Source organism: Rhinoderma darwinii, chromosome 4 (genome assembly GCF_050947455.1).
Source record: "Rhinoderma darwinii isolate aRhiDar2 chromosome 4, aRhiDar2.hap1, whole genome shotgun sequence".
Classification (NCBI taxonomy): domain Eukaryota; kingdom Metazoa; phylum Chordata; class Amphibia; order Anura; family Rhinodermatidae; genus Rhinoderma; species Rhinoderma darwinii.
Window position 1 is genome coordinate 95,387,161 of NC_134690.1, and position 20,648 is coordinate 95,407,808.

General features: G+C 43.2%; 1 protein-coding gene across 6 annotated transcripts in view; it reads right to left on the minus strand.

Moving 5' to 3' along the window:
- The window catches only part of WDR33 (WD repeat domain 33), a 135,246-nt gene that overhangs the window by 24,389 nt on the left and 90,209 nt on the right, over positions 1–20,648 (minus strand). For all 6 annotated transcript variants that reach the window (XM_075861406.1, XM_075861400.1, XM_075861404.1 and 3 more), the window contains exons 8-19: positions 19,855–19,981; positions 19,091–19,245; positions 18,865–18,943; positions 18,674–18,784; positions 18,501–18,595; positions 16,631–16,717; positions 16,404–16,543; positions 14,519–14,671; positions 9,671–11,602; positions 7,311–7,416; positions 5,520–5,913; positions 3,062–3,222 (exon numbers count right to left, since the gene is read on the minus strand). In XM_075861406.1, the coding sequence (XP_075717521.1) occupies positions 3,062–3,222; positions 5,520–5,913; positions 7,311–7,416; positions 9,671–11,602; positions 14,519–14,671; positions 16,404–16,543; positions 16,631–16,717; positions 18,501–18,595; positions 18,674–18,784; positions 18,865–18,943; positions 19,091–19,245; positions 19,855–19,981 (3,540 nt within the window). The remainder of the gene's footprint in view (positions 1–3,061; positions 3,223–5,519; positions 5,914–7,310; positions 7,417–9,670; positions 11,603–14,518; positions 14,672–16,403; positions 16,544–16,630; positions 16,718–18,500; positions 18,596–18,673; positions 18,785–18,864; positions 18,944–19,090; positions 19,246–19,854; positions 19,982–20,648) is intronic.

Consider the following 20,648-nt stretch of genomic DNA (forward strand, 5'->3'; position numbering starts at 1 on the left):
CACACAGCCCGCTGCCCCCTTGTATAAAGCGGCAAACCCCCCCACCAGTAAATAGCGCCACACTCCCCCCTTGTAGATCGTGCCACTCACAGCCCTCCACCCCCCTTGTAAATAGCGCCACACTGCCCACCACTTGTAAATAGCGCCACACTGTAAACAGAGCAGAGAGCGGTAGCCTACCTCTACCACTCTCCGCTTTGCCTGACGTGACTCACTGGAGGAGACGAGGCGGTAATGCGGCACAGGCAGTGGCGGAGTTCCTTCTGACTAGGGTCGGTGACAGCCTTGGAGTGGACCAGTGAGGTCAGGTGACTAGACTGCTCCACTCCCGGGCCGTCACAGACCCCAGTCAGAACGCTGCAGTATTAACTCCTGGCTCTTCAATGCTGATCGCTGCTGCTGGTGTCCGATCAGCTGCTCTGCCACGGCACCCCCCTTCCCTACCACCTAGTTGCGCCCAGGGCAAATGCTCCACCTGCCCCCCCTTAGCTACGCCTCTGTGTCGTAGGCTGACCTGGTGGGTATATAAGGTGTGTGATAAGTCGTCTGAATACATATCACTCGTTGTTGCCATGGGTAAAAGGGGCGATTTATCAGAGTTGCAAAAAGGGATGATTATTGGTTTTCGAGCCAAGGGTGGCAGTATTTCTCAAACAGCGCAGTTTAAGAACGGTTCGCGTGCTGGTGTGGTGAAAGTGTATCGTGAGTGGACAAATGGCACCATTGGGAATAACAGACGTGGAAACTGCAGAGCACCACGCGCCATTGATGTGAGAGATGAACGTCGGCTACTAAGATGCGCGAGGGCCGAACGACACGCTACATTGGAGCAGCTCACCGTGAAAATCAACCAGGAGGCAACCAGACGGGTGTCTAAAACAACAGTTCAGCGAACCCTATTGCGTATGGGGCACTGAAGCAGACGGATGGTCAATGCTCCTATGCTAACAAAGGTGCATCTTTGGGTTGTCTGACTGCTTTTAAACACCATTTGCCATTTACTTATATATACAAAAAATTATATATATATATATATATATATATATATATATTTATTTTCCATTTGTTAGGGGTTTTTTGTCCCAACCCCTAAAATCACCACAGTGCCTATGTAGATAGTGCCACAATGCCCCTGTAGATAGTGCCACAGTGCCCACTGTTTATAGTGTCAGTGGCCACATAGATAGTGCCCACATAGATGGGCGCAGTGTGCGGCACTATGGCACTATCAGGGCACTATCTACAGGGGACACTGGCGCTATCTACATGGGCACTGTGTGTGGCACTATGTAGATAGCGCCAGTGTCCCCTGTAGATATTGCCACAGTGCCCATATAGGACCACAGTGCCCATATATTGCCACACCCCCTAGATAGTGCCACCCCTGTAGATAGCACCACACCCCTTGTAGATCGCACCACCCCCTTTAGATATATGGACAGTGACTTCAGGGGCTCCCTCTAGAAGTACAATCTCCAGTTAAAGTGTCGGCAACACTCTGGCCTGGGAACTCCGCTCCTAGAGGGAGCTTCAGAGGCGCTATAAACAGGGGGGTGGCACTATGTACAAGGGGGATAGGGCTATCTACAGGGGGTAGCACTATCTACAGGAGTGGCGTGCCATCCATCCGCTTGCCATGCTCTGGCCGGAGACTCCATTTGGGAGAGAGCAACGAGACAGGAAAGTGCAGCACTGCTTTAGTGTGTACAGCACTGTACTTCGAAGCCCCCTAACAGTTATCAAACACATGGTTACTTGATCAAACTAAGGGGAAGAGATGCAGACACTTCTGAAGAGAGCCGGCAGACGGGAAAGTGCAGCGCTGCTCACACTGAAGCAGCACTGCACACATTAAACCCTGTTCCAGGCTGCCGTTTATATACATGACAAAAGCACGGGGCATCGGCAATTGGAACGTATATAGCCGTATGGCTGGCGTGAAGGGGTTAAAGATGATATTGCAGCAAAAGGTGGTGCCTCAAAGCAGGGCTTTCACAAGCACCCAAGTTCAGACAATTGCCGATGCTCACTGTCCATCAAGTGCCTAAAAATGGGAGTGTTTCTTATTTGGTCATTTCAGCCTATCAAGCCATAAGCGGCAGGGATATAGTGAACCTTCCCCAGTCTGCAATTCTATCCATACTACCAGGCTTTCGTAACAAGGGACTGCTGAGACACTGTTTGATGGATCATTTATCCCTCGCCACAGGCGCTCCACCCATACGTCTGAAATGTCAACAGAAGATGTCCTGCCTCTTCAGAATGGAGGAGTTGACCACCGAATACTCGGCACAAATTTACATTTTTTGCATAGGTGGCAGCCCTAGGTCTCTTTTCGAAATTCACTGCTTTCCGTCACTTTCCACATAATCTCTCCTTACTTTCTATTCCGGGTCCTTTTCTGCACGTTTATTGTAGGGCCTGTGGGTTCTGGGACTGGGGTTGCCTTCCTTCAGCTTCCCCCTCAATCTATTTTCACCAGTTTGGCATGCTACTCTTTGCTGGGAGAGTCACCACGACGTAGCTCACTAGGAAACCGGCTTTTCTCAAAGTTGCCTCCTTCTGATTACTGGTTAGTGACTTTTTTTTGGGGGGGTTTACAGTGAACTTTGTATTGTTTGTATTCCATTTTACATATGTGATTTTCCGATTTGTTGTTTTTTTTTTAAATTTCTACTGCAAACATTTTTCAATAAAATCTGATTAAACAAAAAAGATGAAGCAAAACATTAGCGCCCACACTGCAGATGGAAACCACTCGTAAAGAGCTGAATGTAAGAAGAATTTTTCAGTTTTACTTGATTTTAATAAAACTGCTGACAAACAATGAATTGACAGTTTGAAAATCTACTGTAAGAACATGCTGGCTGGATCAATCTGCAGGTCATTTGTAATGCAAATAAATCTGTTTAGGTTTACTTTTACAAGGCACTATACCTGAAATTGACAGGATTTTAAAGATCTTCTAAAAATTAGAAACACACCAAAACGAACCCCTTTTTACCGGTTCTATTTACTTAAGAGTTAGTTTTATGTTAAGTAGACGCTTTCAACATCTCACCTCTTTGGGGAGCACGACCGCGACCCCTGGCACTATCTCGCCCTCTACCAGGTTCATCCTTCTCATAGCCATCACTTGTACCCAAATCTTCAGAATTCGAAAATCCTTCTCTTCCACGAGAACCACGACCCTCGTGTCTAGACGGTGCACTCCGATGGAAACTAAAATGAAATAAAAATAAATATGGTGAGACAAAGAAAAAATAGATTTCTAGAGGGTATTGTATGGTTTTATTAGTACATTCAATACAGAGAATATACACGACCGTTCAAAAGTTTGGGGTCACCCAGACAATTTTGTGTTTTCCATGAAAACTCACTTATATTTATCAAATGAGTTGCAAAATCACTAGAAAATATAGTCAAGACATTGGCAAGGTTAGAAATAATGATTTTTATTTGAAATAATAATTTTCTCCTTCAAACTTTGCTTTCGTCCAAGAATGCTCCATTTGCAGCAATTACAACATTGCAGACCTTTGGCATTCTAGCTGTTAATTTGCTGAGGTAATCGGGAGAAATTTCACCCCATGCTTCCAGAAGCCCCTCCCACAAGTTGGATTGGCTTGATGGGCACTTCTTGCGTACCATACGGTCAAGCTGCTCCCACAACAGCTCTATGGGGTTGAGATCTGGTGACTGCGCTGGCCACTCCATTACAGATAGAATACCAGCTGCCTGCTTCTTCCCTAAATAGTTCTTGCATAATTTGGAGGTGTGCTTTGGGTCGTTGTCCTGTTGTAGGATGAAATTGGCTCCAATCAAGCGCTGTCCACAGGGTATGGCATGGCGTTGCAAAATGGAGTGATAGCCTTCCTTATTCAAAATCCCTTTTACCTTGTACAAATCTCCCACTTTACCAGCACCAAAGCAACCCCAGACCATCACATTACCTCCACCATGCTTGACAGATGGCGTCAGGCACTCTTCCAGCATCTTTTCAGTTGTTCTGCGTCTCACAAATGTTCTTCTGTGTGATCCAAACACCTCAAACTTCGATTCGTCTGTCCATAACACTTTTTTCCAATCTTCCTCTGTCCAATGTCTGTGTGCTTTTGCCCATATTAATCTTTTCCTTTTATTAGCCAGTCTCAGATATGGCTTTTTCTTTGCCACTCTGCCCTGAAGGCCAGCATCCCGGAGTCGCCTCTTCACTGTAGACGTTGACACTGCCGTTTTGCGGGTACTATTTAATGAAGCTGCCAGTTGAGGACCTGTGAGGCGTCTATTTCTCAAACTAGAGACTCTAATGTACTTGTCTTGTTGCTCAGTTGTGCAGCGGGGCCTCCCACTTCTCTTTCTACTCTGGTTAGAGCCTGTGTGTGCTGTCCTCTGAAGATTTCCTACAACGGTGTGTACTACTCCCTTCAGTTTCTTGGCAATTTCTCGCATGGAATAGCCTTCATTTCCAAGAACAAGAATAGACTGTCGAGTTGCACATGAAAGCTCTCTTTTTCTAGCCATTTGGAGAGTTTAATCGAACCCACAAATGTAATGCTCCAGATTCTCAACTAGCTCAAAGGAAGGTCAGTTTTATAGCTCCTCTAAACAGCAAAACTGTTTACAGCGGTGCTAACATAATTGCACAAGGGTTTTCAAGTGTTTTCTAATCATCCATTAGCCTTCTAACACAGTTAGCAAACACAATGTACCATTAGAACACTGGAGTGATGGTTGCTGGAAATGGGCCTCTATACACCTATGTAGATATTGCATTAAAAACCAGACGTTTGCAGCTAGAATAGTCATTTAGCACATTAACAATGTATAGAGTGTATTTCTGATTAATTAAATGTTATCTTCATTGAAAAAAACTGTGCTTTTCTTTCAAAAATAAGGAAATTTCTAAGTGACCCTAAACTTTTGAACGGTAGTGTACATCGTGAGAATGGGCAACTCAGAGGGGTAACAAAAGAAAATAAAGCAGTCACAGGGAGCAAGGTTCATGGTGACAACTCTGCTCTCTGTCAGAGACTTGAGAATTGCTCATTTTTCCCTCTTAGTTTTCAGGCACACAGTACATGTTTTGGGTTCATGTCAGATAGTGTGTAAAGCTACCCACAATACAATGTTTAAATCTTTGTAGAAATACTGTACGAATCGGTAAAGTAAACATAGTTCTCTGAAGCACGTTAATATAGTATAGGTCTGAGAAAATATGCTAGTGTTTTGTCTCAGAACAGTTATTTCACAAAATCTCTCTCTGATGAAATTAGATAAGCTGTTTGTTTTTTTTTTGCATGATCATTCAATCTGCAGCAGATATAAGAACATGCAGCTTCATCTGGAATAGGAACAGATCAGTGAGGCATACACCTTAAACCATGTAGAGCCTGTGTCAAGGTGGGTTTAGATGGTTATAGTGGTAAAATGAGGAGGAACTAAGTACCACATGGTGCCTTCTGATAAGAGGCCACCAAATGACACATGAATATACGGTCTAAAAACATTCAACTCACCTTTCATCTCTTTGTCCCCGAAACCTAATATCCTCGGAGTCCCGCGGATACTGATCACCAGAGTGTCTCCTTCCCTCCCATCGACTTGAATCTCTACCCTCTCGATCGGGGAAATCTCTAGGATTTGAGGGAAACTGCGGGCCTGTACTACCACGCCTCCACTTTTCATCTTGCAATGGGGGACCGCCACCTCTGCCATCAAAGTCGCGCCCTCGTGGTCCATAACGATCATCTTGATGGTAATCATCTGGGCGCTCGTGTACCTCAGAGTGTGGACCCCTTCTGTCAGGTGGTCCTCTATTGTCTCTCGAGTCAATCCACTCTGGTCCACCTCTGAAAGGACTTGGCTCACGTCTCCGTTCAGACTGATGATTTGAAGGACCGCGCATGTCACCTGCAAAAGTCAAGTACAAAATAGAAATTCTCTGATCCAAGAATGTATTTTATTTGAGAATTTAAAAAAATAAAATAAAATTCTGACTATGTCTACAACCAACATTAAGGGCAAAGCCCCACGTGGCGGAATTGCTCTGGAATTCCGCTGCGGACACTCCGCAGCGTTAATCCGCAGCGGACCAGTTTCTCCATTGACTTCCACTTCTTTTTAGTAGGGTTCGTTTAGACGATGCGGAAAATTCCGATGCGGAGCATAGGCTGCGGTGCGGAATTTGGTGTCCGCAGCATACAATGGATGTTGCGGACCAGTGGCGGACTGGTTGCTGACTCATTGCGGAAGTTCTCCCTTGACTTCAATGGAGATTCAAAATTCCGCAATGAAGTCCACAGATGTCATGTTCATGGTTGTGTGCTGCGGAGCGTATTGGTTTTTTAACATGACATTTCTTCATTCTGGCTGGACCTATGTATTTCTAGGTCTACAGCCAGACTGAGGAAGTCAATGGGGCTCCCGTAATTACGGGTGACTACGTGTGTGCACCCATAATTACGGGTGACTACGTGTGTGCACCCATAATTATGGGAGCGTTGCTAGGCGACGTCAGTAAATAGTCACTGTCTAGGGTGCTAAAAGAGTTAAGCGATTGGCAGTAACTGTTTCAGCACCCTGGACAGTGACTACCGATCCCAATATACATCAACCTGTAAAAAAAATAGAAGTTCCTACTTACCGAGAACTCCCTGCTTCTTTCTCCAGTCCGGCTTCCCAGGATGACGTTTCAGTCTAAGTGACGGCTGCAGCCAATCACAGGCTGCAGCGGTCATATGGACTGCCGCGTCATCCATGGAGGTCGGGCTGGATGCCGAAAGAGGGACGCGTCACCAAGACAACGGCCGGTAAGTATGAAATTAGTTTACTTTCACTAGGGAAAGTGCTGTCCCTTCTCTCTATCCTGCACTGATAGAGAGAAGGGAAGTACTTTCACCGCAATACGCAGCGGCCAGTCCGCATCAATTTACTGCACATTTTGGGCAGAACCCTTACACAACGGTGACAAGCAGAAACCATTTGCACCGGATCCGTCACCATTGAAATCAATGGTGATGTAAACGGAAACCTATGGTTTACGTTTGGATTCCGTTCATGGGTTCCCCTGACGGAAAGCTCCGATGGAACCCATGAACGGAGTCCCGACGCAGATGTGAATGAAGCCTTAGAGGCATTGCAGTTCTATTTTTTTCTGCTTAGTCTTGAAAATGCAAGTATTTTTTAAAGTAGTTACAACTTACAAGATTAAAGCAACTCTTTTTTCAAGTATCTTAGCTGCAATGGACAAAAGTCACAAGGATAAAAATCTAGTGTTAACAACAACTATGAAAGAAACAATAAATTACCTTTGTTAGGATTGGGTCCTTGGCTTAGTGGTGGTGGACGTCCTTGTGAGTTCGGTTGTCCTCCAAGGCCTGGTAATAAAGGAGGAGGGGCCTGGCCTTTGCCAGCCTGAGGAACAAATTAGATAAAAGCTTATAATAAACCAATACAGCAAAAAAAAAAAATAATAAATACTGCAATTGTCGATTACCACCCACCTTTTGCCAATGTTAAATAAAAGACCAATCATATTGAAGCCCCTTAACATCTGGTATTAACAAAATGTAATCACTTAACCCCATTTTGCCGATATATATATATATATTATTTATGGAAAGATCAGAAGCTATGCTGTTTGCAATCTATAGCCGTTTCGAAATATACTTGCCATTTAATTTAATGGAGCCCATAGAATCTATAGGCCCTGCCAAGCATGCACAGTAAGAGAAAGAGCGCATCTTGATGAATAGTCCTAAAACTGCAGTCTGTGCATGGCAAAGCGCTGCTCAGAGAAGAAAAGGAAACTGATAAACTACGCATACTGGGCCATGTACGATCTTACATTATATATACACGTACATATATATATATATATATATATATATATTGTCGCTGCAACATATATATTTAAAAAATTACACAAGTGTTTTTTTCTTTAATTTTTAATGATTTGTCTGCTCGTAATAAAAATTAAAAACACTGCAATAATTAAACTAATCTAGAAAATGAAAGCCTCATATGTCTTGTAGTAAAAGTAAAAAATAGTTGTGATATTCAAAGCGGTTCTAAAAATATTATTGTTTAAAGAAGTGCAGATCAAAAATTTAACATTTTGACCTGGACACAGGGGCATCAATGACCCTTGGTCATGAAAGGGTTAATGAGCTAAGCCAGTTTTCCATTAGGGTACTAGAGTAATGGCCGCTGAAAATAGGGTGTTGAGGCAACTTGAATAATACAAATCAGCAATGGCAAAAATTAATCATATAGAACATTAATAGTCTAGATCATTAAATCCATGTAATGTGCCATGATGTATTGGAAAGCATACATGTTTTTGTGATTCCATACTTGCTACTGTATCGCAAACATGAGGTTACACACATTTCACACCACTAAAGATGTATTTTTTTGTTTGCATGCCCTCTTTTCAAATGGAGATGATGGTTATAGTTCATTAACAATATATTAAAAAAAAATCAGATGTTTGTGTTTGATAGCATGTTGTTCATGTAGGATTCTGTTATAAAAGGAAGCCAGGATGCAGATGTCAATAGAGCCTACCATATATAAGAACGGCCTGTACAAGTGACTGCCGCTATTCACCATCACAGGCTCTTTAAACTGTCAAAATAGACAGATTCATGGCTAACCCTTAAGACATGTTAATGTGATCTCGTGGTGCATTACTGGTTTGCCTTAAATAAAAAACTTTTTCCGTGCAGACTTCAAATGATGCAAAAAAAAAAAAAAACCCCATAAAAAAAACGATAACATTTATTATCATTGCAGAACTTCAAAATGCTTTTTTCCTTTAGAAAAATCTCAGCATTTACCATTTACAGTGCAGGGAGACACATTGACAAACTTTCACTTGCAGCTGAACTTCTGGACTAAAACAGGGCTTAAAACAAGCTAGAAGTTCCTTTGTGCAAGGTCTTCAAATTTCCTCGGCTATGTTCACACAGAGTTTTTTTGCAGGAGGAAAATCTGCCTCAAAATTCCGTTTGGAATTTTGAGGCAGATTTTCCTCTGCCTGCACGCCGATTTTCGCTGCGTTTCTCGCCCACAGCCATTGAGCTCCGCGGGCATAAAACGCAGCGAAATACGCTTTCTCTGCCTCCCATTGATGTCAATGGGAGGTCAGAGGCGTAAACGTCCGAAAATAGGGCATGTCCCTTCTTTTTCCCGCAAGTCGTTTTTCCGCTCGCGGGTAAAAAACGCCTCTGCCTCCCATTGAAATCAATGGGAGGCATTTTCGGCTGTTTTTTGGGGCGGTTTCCGCGTCAAAAAACTCTGTGTGAACCCAGCCTTACAGGCAATACTATAGTATTAACTTAGCTGTGTTTATTCATGGCTATATAGCTAGTTAAACTCTATAGAATAGTAAAGTACTCGGTTATGACTGGTTAAAAAAAAAACTGTGAAAACACTGTCAGTTTATCTTTAGATCAGAAAAAACACTTTATGTAAAAGACTTCTGAGGTCAGTATTCAAGTAAAAAGTGAGTTGCTTCAAGCAGTTTGTATGTCTCATTGTGAAATAGATTTGGAAATGGAAAGATCACTGGATTATAAATGATTGTTCTCAATCAGATTAGCATGTGAAACTAGAAACGGCGTCTCCTATCAAAATAATTCCTTTCATTGTTAAAGGCAGTTACCTGGTTAAAAGACCTAGGACCATCTCCCAGTAATGGGGTTTTCTGTTGCGATTGGTGGGATGCTCTTGGTGGATTCTGCGAATTGTGAGGACCTTGAGAATTTCCTGTGGGACCTTGGCCTACCGACTGTCCACGAGTATCTTGAGAAAGTCCTAAATTTGACCCCCTGTTTTGGGGACCTCTCATTTCATGAGGACCACTCATATCCGGGGGTCCTCTAACATCTTGAAGATTTCGGATGTCTTGAGGTCCCCTCATATCTTGAGGGCTTCGTATGTCTGGAGAAACATGCATATCGGATGGCCCCCTATTGTCCTGAGCACTTCGCATATGTTGTTGGCCACGCATATCATGTGGCCCTCTTATATCAGATCTTCTCATATCCTGTGCACTACGTACGTCAGATGGCCCTCTCATGTCATGTGGACCACCCCTCATGTCCTGGGGACCACGCATATCGGGGCCACCCCGCATGTCTAGTGAGCTGCGCATGTCAGGACCACCCCTCATTTCAGGTAAGCCACCTCTCATTTCAGGAAGGCCACGCATATCTGGACCTCCCCTCATGTCCGGAGGGCCGCGCATGTCGGGGCCACCCCTCATGTCCGGAGGGCCGCGCATGTCGGCGCCACCCCTCATGTCCGGAGGGCCGCGCATGTCGGCGCCACCCCTCATGTCAGGAGGGCCGCGCATGTCGGCGCCACCCCTCATGTCAGGAGGGCCACCCCTCATGTCAGGAGGCCCACGCATGTCTGGTCCTCTCATATCCTGAATTCCCCGCATGTCTGAAGGACCACGCATATCCTGTGGGCCACGCATGTCTGGAGGGCCACGCATATCTGGAGGTCCACGCATATCTTGAGGGCCACGCATGTCAGGGGGACCGCGTACATCTTGGGGGCCACGCATGTCAGGGGGACCGCGTACATCTTGGGGGCCACGCATGTCAGGGGGACCGCGTACATCTTGGGGGCCACGCATGTCAGGGGGACCGCGTATATCCTGGGGGCCACGCATGTCAGGGGGACCGCGTATATCCTGGGGGCCACGCATGTCAGGGGGACCACGCATGTCAGGGGGGCCGCGCATGTCAGGGGGGCCACGCATGTCTACAGAGCCATGCCTATCAGAAAGTCCTCTCATATCCTGTGGTGCACGCAAGTCCGGTGGAGCCCGCATGTCCTGAGGGCCATGTATGTCTGGAGGAACACGCATATCTGGGGCACCCCTTATGTCTTGAGAGCCTCGTATGTCCGGAAGGCCTCTCATTTCTTGAGGTCCATGAATTTCAGGGGGGCCCCTCATATCTTGAGGTCCACGCATATCCGAGGGTCCTCTCATATCCATTGGTCCTCTTATATCAGGTCCATGTCCAAGTATGGCACCCGAAGAGCCTCTCAAATCTTGTGCTGGATGCCCCATTAGCATACCCTGATTAGGACCTTGCTGAACACCTCTGGGAGCAACACCCATTAAAGGCCCCGGAGGACCAGGTCCTCCCTGCATCCCATGATGAGGTGGTGGCACTCCTCTGGGACCTTGTGGCATTTGAGGAGCTAAATGACCAGGTGGTCCAGGATTACCTGGAGGACCTTGTGAACCCATAGGGCCACTTGGCACTGGAAGTCTAGGCATTCCAGGATGCATTTCCTGAGGTCGTATGTTTTGTGGACCTGAACCCATGAAACCTTGTGGACCTGCAGATACTTGGGGCCCTGGTGGCCTGTACTGTCCTTGAGGTCCATGCTGCATATTCATGGCCATTGGTTGTGAGGGGTGAGGCTGCTGGAAATTTGGTGGTGGCTGGGACTGTGGTCCTGAGGGAGGAAACGCTGAAGGAACTGGTGGTGGTGCCCCTAAAGGAGAAGCAAGGCCTTGGGATTGCCCTGGAGCTTCTGCCTGCTTCTGTGCTATCCTTTCAATCTTTAATTGCTGCAAAAAAATAAAAAAATAGGTGAGTAAAATATAATCCATAGTATGAAATACAAGTTTTCAAGCATCACTTCCATGTTAGTATATACCCAATGAGTGAGGCTGCAAAGACTGTAAAGATCACAGTTTGTACAGTAAAGTGGCGCAACCGGCAAAACGTTAAAACTACATTTTTGTGAATTACGTAAATAACATGGCTAGTCTGACTGAAGCTCTTAAAAAGCAATTGTCCCTCCAGGACAACCCCTCATAGAAGGGAAAAGTCACTTTAACAGTCAGCGTGGAGAGCCTTTGGAAAAACTCAGCTGACTATGTATTACAAGGTCCCCCATTTAATGCCCGAAGTTTAAAAAGCCGGACCGCAATTCAACTTATTTATTAATGATATAGAAGATGGGATTAATAGCACTATTTCTATTTTTGCAGATGACACCAAGCTATGTAATACAGTTCAGTCTATGGAAGATGTTCGTGAATTGCAAGCGGTTTTGAACACACTAAGTGTTTGGGCGTTCACTTGGCAAATTAAGTTTAATGTAGATAAATGTAAAGTTATGCATTTGGGTACGAACAACCTGCATGCATCATATGTCCTAGGGGGCGCTACACTGGGGGAGTCACTTGTTGAGAAGGATCTGGGTGTACTTGTAAATCATAAACTAAATAACAGCATGCAGTGTCAATCAGCTGCTTCAAAGGCCAGCAGGATATTGTCGTGTATCAAAAGAGGCATGGACTCGCGGGACAGGGATGTAATATTACCACTTTACAAAGCATTAGTGAGGCCTCATCTAGAATATGCAGTTCAGTTCTGGGCTCCAGTTCATAGAAAGGATGCCCTGGAGTTGGAAAAAATACAAAGAAGAGCAACGAAGCTAATAAGGGGCATGCAAAATCTAAGTTATGAGGAAAGATTAAAAGAACTAAACCTATTTAGCCTTGAAAAAAGACGACTAAGAACTCAATGAAGCACAGCTCAAGATTTACGAGCGTCTCAGAGCCCTCGTAAATTACGAGGAGCATTTACGTGTGAAACGAGGCAGCTGTAAACAGTCTGTCTTTTCACACGTAAATGCCTCTCATCGTGTGAACATACCCTAACTGTGAGAACTGTGAATCTATGGAATAGTCACCGCAGGAGCTGGTCACAGCAGGGACAGTAGATGGCTTTAAAAAAGGCTTAGATAATTTCCTAGAACCAAAAAATATCACCTCCTATGTGTAGACATTTTTTTTTTCTACTTCCCCTTTCCCATCCCTTGGTTGAACTTGATGGGCATGTGTCTTTTTTCAACCGTACAAACTATGTAACAATTATCAGCTGAGTTCTGGAGGGGCTGTTTTTTTGTTGTTTTTTTTTTAAGTAGGGTTTGTCAAGAACAAGTGGGGGAGGAAAAGGGTTTGTCCACACGTAACGGAATTGCTGCAGAAAATTTCTGCAGCAATTCCGCAGGAAATAGCAGAAATTCTGCAGCGGAAAAAACGCACCAGTTCCTGCGGTTTTAACTGCAGAAAATGTTGTGGAATTTGCTGCGTTTTTCACAATGCTGGGAGATGGTGACATCTCCTCTTAAAAAACGCAGCAATTCAGTCCACTTTCCGCAGCAGGAATTGACATGCTGCAGTGCGAAAAATACGCACCACAGGTGAATTTCTGCTAGGAAATATTACACAGCGTGTGGATGAGATTTGTTAAATCTCACCAACTTTGTGGCTACTGTATTCTGCTGCTACGTGTGGACATGCCCGTAAACAAAGATAGGAACATCGGGTAATTTAGGGGCGCACAGGCCCATCATTGAGAATATGCTATTAAATACAATACCACATAAAAACACAATTTGTATAAAGCCAACATAGCAGGGAAAAGGGTAATCAAGAGAAGAATAAAAAGGAGAGGAGAAAGCATGAGGGGAAAAAAAAAAAAAAAAAGGAGGGTGGATGACAGGTGGGAAAGGGCTCCCATGGTGCCCTCCCCACCCGGTAGGCAGGACAGGGCCCCATAATAGAGCGCTTATTGAGCTAGTGTTGTTTTGTATTTAGAGGAGTCTTGGCAATACCGGTTAGTGTTCTAGGTCTTGAGAAACAAATCATGGCGATTATTGATTTGAGAAGTCAGATCCTCAATATGCCTTTAATCCTCCACTTTTTGGAGTCAGTTTCAAGGAGGGGGAATCAGGACGTTCCCACGGAGTCAGGACACACGATATTTCAGCGATCATTAAGTGTTTTAGAATGGAGACTCAATAAGACTATGAAAATGTTGCTGTGATGCAGCAGGAAGAAAGCAGGAGTGAAAAGAACAGGGTAAATCTGTGAAGGTGAAGATACTTCCCCAAACCCTCACTCAAAAAAAGGGACCAAGACTGGGCAATTGAAAAAGTTATGGAGGGTGGGGCCTTCAACATTACAGCAAGGCCAGCCATTAGAAGGAACAAAAGGCATCATGGCATGCAATTTGGGGGGACAAAGTAACAAACACAAATAACTGTCCATCGAACGCTCATTCGGCTGACAGCTTTTCTTCCCAACCCCCCATACACTTGACGAGCATGCATGTATTCTCTATAGGGAGAAGGGAATTAAACCGCGGCAGGACACCTTATCTGGCAAACCTCTTAGCAACATATAAACAAAATGATTGGGTATGTGGAACGAAACAGCCCGATCCTTATCTTCCCAGACAACAGGGGTCCGGACACTGCCATACATATTAGATGGGTGGCCAGTCTCAACTAAATCTGCAGGTTTGAATGACATTCATCGAATGCGTATGGCCACCTTTAGTCCTAAATAAAAGAAGCCAGTGGGTGCAGTCGGATCAACATAGTTTGTGACCTGTATTCTCAGGCTGCAGTCTACATTGCATCACACCAGGTAAAAATACGATTCTTAATTGTTGAATCGGACATATACCTCAAGCAGTTGTGGATTGGTGTACTGTAGAGTTGCCATCTCCTGTTCAATTTCAGCCTGATTCATTTTCTTCTCATCAGGTTTTACTTCTTCCTTTCGTTCTGAGACAGCTTCTGATGAGGGATTAAGGGGCACTTTATTCTGCAGCCAGGCCTGAAATTATAAATACAGAATAGAGTTTAAATTATTTTGTAGACACAAAGGGATAGATTTATAAATACTATCTAAGATTTATACAGTGTAAACTTAGACAACTAAGGCCCCATGCACACGACCGTAGAATCCATCCGGAATTACGGTTCCATTCACTTCTATTGCTCACAGACACCTTCCCGTATATTTACATTATATGGAAGCACAGCCCGCAAATGCGGGTGGCTGTCCGCGGCCTGCGGTGCCCGTAATCACTGACTAATTACGGGCACTGTCGTGTACAGGGGGCCTCAGTCAGAAGATGCGCTTGAATTTGAATCAAAGTGGTGAATCCAGTTAGACATGTTAGGCTTCGTTCACATCTGCGTGAGGGCTCTATTCCGATGTTCCATCCGAGCTTTCCGTCGGAACGGAGCCCTGACCTATAGTTTCCGTTTGTGTCTGTCAGGGCTCTGTTCCGACGGAAAGCTCTGACGGAACGGAGCCCTGACGCAGATGTGAACAAAGCCTTAGACACTTTTCTCTTCCTTATACCACCTCTTGGTCGGCTTGGCTTACACCAGTTTTTGTCGCCAAAATTATGACGCACTGCGTCACATTTTAAACCCCGCCCCTTTGTTAAGCAAAAAGTGTCTAAAACAATAAATGTGGCGCACGGCATTTTGAATAGTGAATTTGCCCCAACGAAGACACGGAATTTCAAAAGCTTTTGATGACAGTTCGTAAGTTTTGAAGGCTAAGGGTATGTTCACACGCTTAACAAAAAACGTCTGAAAAATACGGAGCTGATTTCAGAGAAAACAGCCTCTGATTTTCAGACGTTTTTGAAGCTGAGAATGAAATTTGGAGATTCTTTTCAGACATTTTTTGAGGCGTTTTTCATAGTGTTCAATGGAAAATCAGCTCCAAAAAACGCCTCAAGAAGTGACATGCTACTTCTTTTTACGGAGCGTCTTTTTACGCTCCGTTTTTTGACAGCGAAGCGTAAAATAAAAGCTCGTGGGAACAGAACATCGTAATTCCCATTGAAAGCAATGGGCAGATGTTTGCCGACGTATTCGAGGCTTGTTTTCAGATGTATTTCGAGGCGTAAAACGCCTGGGTCGTGTGAACCCAGCCTAACACTTCTCCTAAAAGAAAAGTCCACTTTTGAACTAATTTCAGTTTAAATTTACAGTAAAAGTTGAGAAAGAAGTAGAACGGATGGCAGACAGGGTTAAAAGCTAAGGTGTTAGGCTCTGTTCACATCACGTTCAGTGTGCACATTCAGCGCACGCTCCAGAGATACATTTCATGCGTACGCTTAACAGACCCTTAGGAGGAGGATGAAATCTAACTAATGGTATAAACATTTAAAGAAAACATGTTGCAAAGTTATTTAGTCTGGCACGATGGACTATATTTAGTTCATAATAGCTGGAATACTGTTGTTTTTTTTTTTCAAATTGAACTTCATCTCTGTTCGAATACTTTTTTCCGCAAGAATAGCGCGTTCAAAATGACATAAACCTAGACGGAACCATTAAAAGTCAAAGAGGCAGTTGGCTGGAGTTCGGATCAGTTGTGCGACGAATCTGGCACAGCGCCATGGCTAATGTTCTAAACGGAAGCCATCACAACAATGTGAATACAGCCTAACCTAGGTCGCTGTTCATCAAAGAAAACGTTTGCCCGACAAGAGCTGTATCCTTAGCAGACACTTCTATATACAACATAGCATTTGTTGACCTACTTGTTGAAATTGAGCTGGGATGGGTTTGGCATATGGAACTTTCTTCTGTGGGACCTTTTTCTGGTCCTTCTGCATCATCTCATCCATTCCCCAGTCCAACCCTGGGATTGTCATTTCCACTGAATTAGTTTCTTCCTTTCCTATAAAACAATAAATATGTTTTACACAGGGTCGCAAATAAGACCTTGAGCAGATCAGAAATAAACAAAACTCTTATGTTATCTTACCCATCTGTTCCTGTTCCATTGCCATTTTCAGCTGTTCTGGAATACCCATGCCAGGTATAATTGCTAGATTGTTTGGCTCAATATCATCTAAAAAGAACACATTATTTGTAAGAAGGTGTAATGTCGAGGTCGCACTAAATATTTTTCAGCAGAATAACACACCTCTTAGCATTTTGAATGTGTATTTTTAGGCAAGGAGGTGTCAAATTACTGGCATATAGGCATTTTTATAAATGTATTAAAAACTCTCCATTTATTCAGGGAAGGATTGTTGTAACAGCTAACAATGCTCCCAAGCATACATAGGACGTTTTGGACATTATATGCCTATTATCCCGTGTAATCTATAGTATTTATTTAGAGTGAGTAAGGCCGGGTGATCTCACAGCACAGGTAGTGATGACTGGCCCCTGCTGCACTAGATGACTGGCCCCTGCTGCACTAGATGACTGGCCCCTGCTGCACTAGATGACTGGCCCCTGCTGCAGCACTTCAGTAGACACTAGGGCATATTTAGCAGTGTGTTTATGCAATTTTTTTTTACCCTAAATACATAAAAAAAATTAGGCCAGACGCCATATTTGTGAAGACTCTGTTGACTCTGCATCAGACTCATTTACTAACAGCTTCCGCCATGACTTGATGGTCCCTCAGGGCACTAGAGTCAGATGCAGATGTGGCTACTGGGACTGTTTCATTCAGCTTCCCTCAAAGAGGCTCTGTCACCACATTATAAGTGCCCTATGTTGTACATAATGATTTACAGAAAGGCAAGCGTAATCTCGGGAGATTACGCTGTAAACTCATTTAAAACGAGATTACGCTTGCCTTGCTGTAAATCTCACACAAATGTTACCGAAGTGTCAGGATTCTGAATAGACATCACGTCCTGGCTGGAGGTGATGCCTATTCATTGTCAGGACACTTGAGTAACGTTAATGTGTTTGTATGTGGCTGCACATAGCGATCCAGTAAGATCACTATGTGCGGTGTAAATGAATCGAGATAAATGTATGACGCCGATTGGTCAGCGTCATACACTTCTCTCCACAACGCCCACTTGGTCATATAGTAAAACACGCCCAGTTGACCATTAAGAAAGTCATTAGCATAAAGCTAATATAGGTCATAACTCCGTCAAAAATTATTGTTTTTCTAAATAAAAAAACACTGCTGTAATCTACAGCGCCAATCACATTATATAGAAGATAGGGAACTTATAATGTGGTGACAGAGCCCCTTTAAGGCTTCCTTTTGTACCTTAAATATTTTTGATTGCAACCCCCTAAGCTAGAAGCATCTCTACAAGGAGTTTTCTGGGCAGTTTTTGATGGGGAACTTTAGTGTTAGGGTGTAGTGACACATTACGCTCATATTGCGCTTTTTTTTGTGGTTTTGGCACTTTTTTGCAACAATATTTTGTATTCATTGCAAAAATAAGGAATATCACAGCAACCGAAATGTGACAAAATCGTTGAAAGAAATGGTCACTAGTAAAATATAACCAGACACTACTATGCTGCTGACAGCCTAAGGTACGACCCTGCTGCCAAAGAAACTTGGGAAAGGTATTTTCTTTGGGAATTTGCACTAGGATCTTTTGAATTATTAGATCCTTATGCAGAGTCTTATATGGGCTTCTGTGCACCGTGCTCCTCCCTGATTTTTTTTGGCACCAAGTTCAGTCTCATGCATATTCCTCTGCAGGTGATGCCGTTCGAGGCGTTATGGTGACCTCTGGTGTAATGGTATCCAAAAGAAAGGACAAAATGTTGATTTGATGAATTTTGACAAAAATAGAACAGCCTAAGGGAGGAGGGCAGGTATAAAAAAAACACATAAGAAAGCAGATGTAAAAATAAGGGGTTACCATATTCAACACCGTCTTCTGACATGCCAGGAAGAAGATTCAGGTTATAGCGATCTCGCATTTTGTCCCCAGGACGATTTCTGGTCCAAAATTTACTAAAAATTAAAAACCAGTGTTATTAACACATACACATATAACTGCTGTAGTAAAAAAGCATCTCAAATTTGTAATACCTGGTGTGATCATTAGATCCAGAACACAGAATATGGCCAAGGGGATGCCAGGCAAGACTCCAGATCATTCCTTCGTGTGCTATCTCCATACCACCCACTTCTTTTTCCACACTTAAATAAAAATATAAAATTATAGAAACCTGGGCTAAAAGGTAAATTCAGTAATTACATAAGAGAAACATTGTACGTACCCAACATGCCAGAATAACAGTGAGCCATCAGAACCACCACTAGCAAACAAGCCCTCATGTACTGGATGCCATGCAACAGCTAAAAAAAACAAAAAAAAACACAAAAACATAAATCAAAAGAAAAAAAAAACAAAAAAGAAAAAAAAAAAAAAAAGAACTCAGATCACTGTTCAACTGGGAGCTGGATCATTATTTCCCGTCCACACAAACACACAGATCTGCTCACCTGTTGCCTCTTTTTTGTGTCCTCTAAAAACCTGAAGTTCTTCCCTAAGGTTACGAATGTCAAAAAGCTTGCAGAGATGATCACGCGAGGCAGTGAGGAGCCAGTTCCCATTTAAGTTCCACTTTACCTCCATCACAGTATTCTTATGAGCATGTCTAATTAGAGACATAGGAAAAATACATTCCACTTAATAGATACCCATAAACAATAAAGGCAAAAAACAATCTGAAATTTAAGTCACTAGTGAATATTTTGTTATTACAGTTGCTTAATGTAGTTCTTTATGGAACACCATTGTATGTCCCATTAAAATCTACGCGCACTTCTGAAAGTGCCGCTGACCTAACGGATACAGGTCTCAGCGCAAGATACAGCTGCTCTGTATGCAGGATACAAAAGCAGCTATATCTCAAAAAAGTTAAAAATTATTTTAAATAAAAAAGTATTTTGAAAGTTACACAAAACACACTTTTTTTTAAATACTATTTCAAAAAGTATATGTAGCCTTTAATAAAGGAAGAAGTTTGGGCCCTAAAGGAGTATTCCCAACTGAAACATTTATGGCATATCCACGGGATATCCAAAAAGACAAGAGCGGAAAGCTACGAAGATACACTCTTGCTATATTGTAGATAAACTTGGATGTGAGCAGCATATGTCAATTCTTCACTGTCAGCAGTGTGGCTGCTGCAATAATGTAAGCCACACCACATCTGGTCAAATATAATATTACAGTATTTTTTTTAGGGCATGCAATTACTTACAGTGTTGCAAGACTCTGCCCATTTTTGGAATCCCAAAATTTAATTGGTTGTTGACTGTCTTTACTTCCAGAAACTAGGAGTCCTTTTGTTGGGTGCCAGTCAACACACTTGACATCAGCACCATGTCCTAGGAAGTAAAAACATGTATTGTAACTGTGTGAAATGACAAGAACATTGAAGCAATATACTACAAAAAGCAAAGGTTAGGTGCACAAAATAGGAACAGCAATGGACAAGTCATGAACTCTCATGTCCCTTTTAATGATGTATCTTTAAACGGATCCCATAATATTCTATTATGGGTCCTCACTCCTCATTTGAAGTTTTATTTTTGTTTTGTCACTGTGTAATGCCTGATTTTGTCTGTACACGATCCCTCTGAATCGTAAAGTGCTGCAGGACACGTTTGGCGCTATATAAGACGGTTATTATTTGTCTATGGGTGACCGATGCTATGGTTAGGCATCTGTTCAACGAATACGTCATGAGAAGCTATTGAAACGTCCGTGACTAATACATTAAATGGATGCGTTTGACTGATGCCATACATTACCCGTGTAGGCAAGTCACTTTAAGCGGTTTTCCAAGGTTATGGAGAAAAAAAGAAAAAAAAAAAAGTATCTGTATGTATTGGAATGCTCAGCAGGTGATGCAAACGTTGTTGAGAAGTAGTTATTTTTCATTATGTTGCTCAGCTCTGCGGTTTTTATTTTGCTAGGGCTCGCTGTGCGTAAGATTACCATATAAAGGACTATAGTTCCCATATTTTCTCTCTCCCCTCAGACATAGTCTAT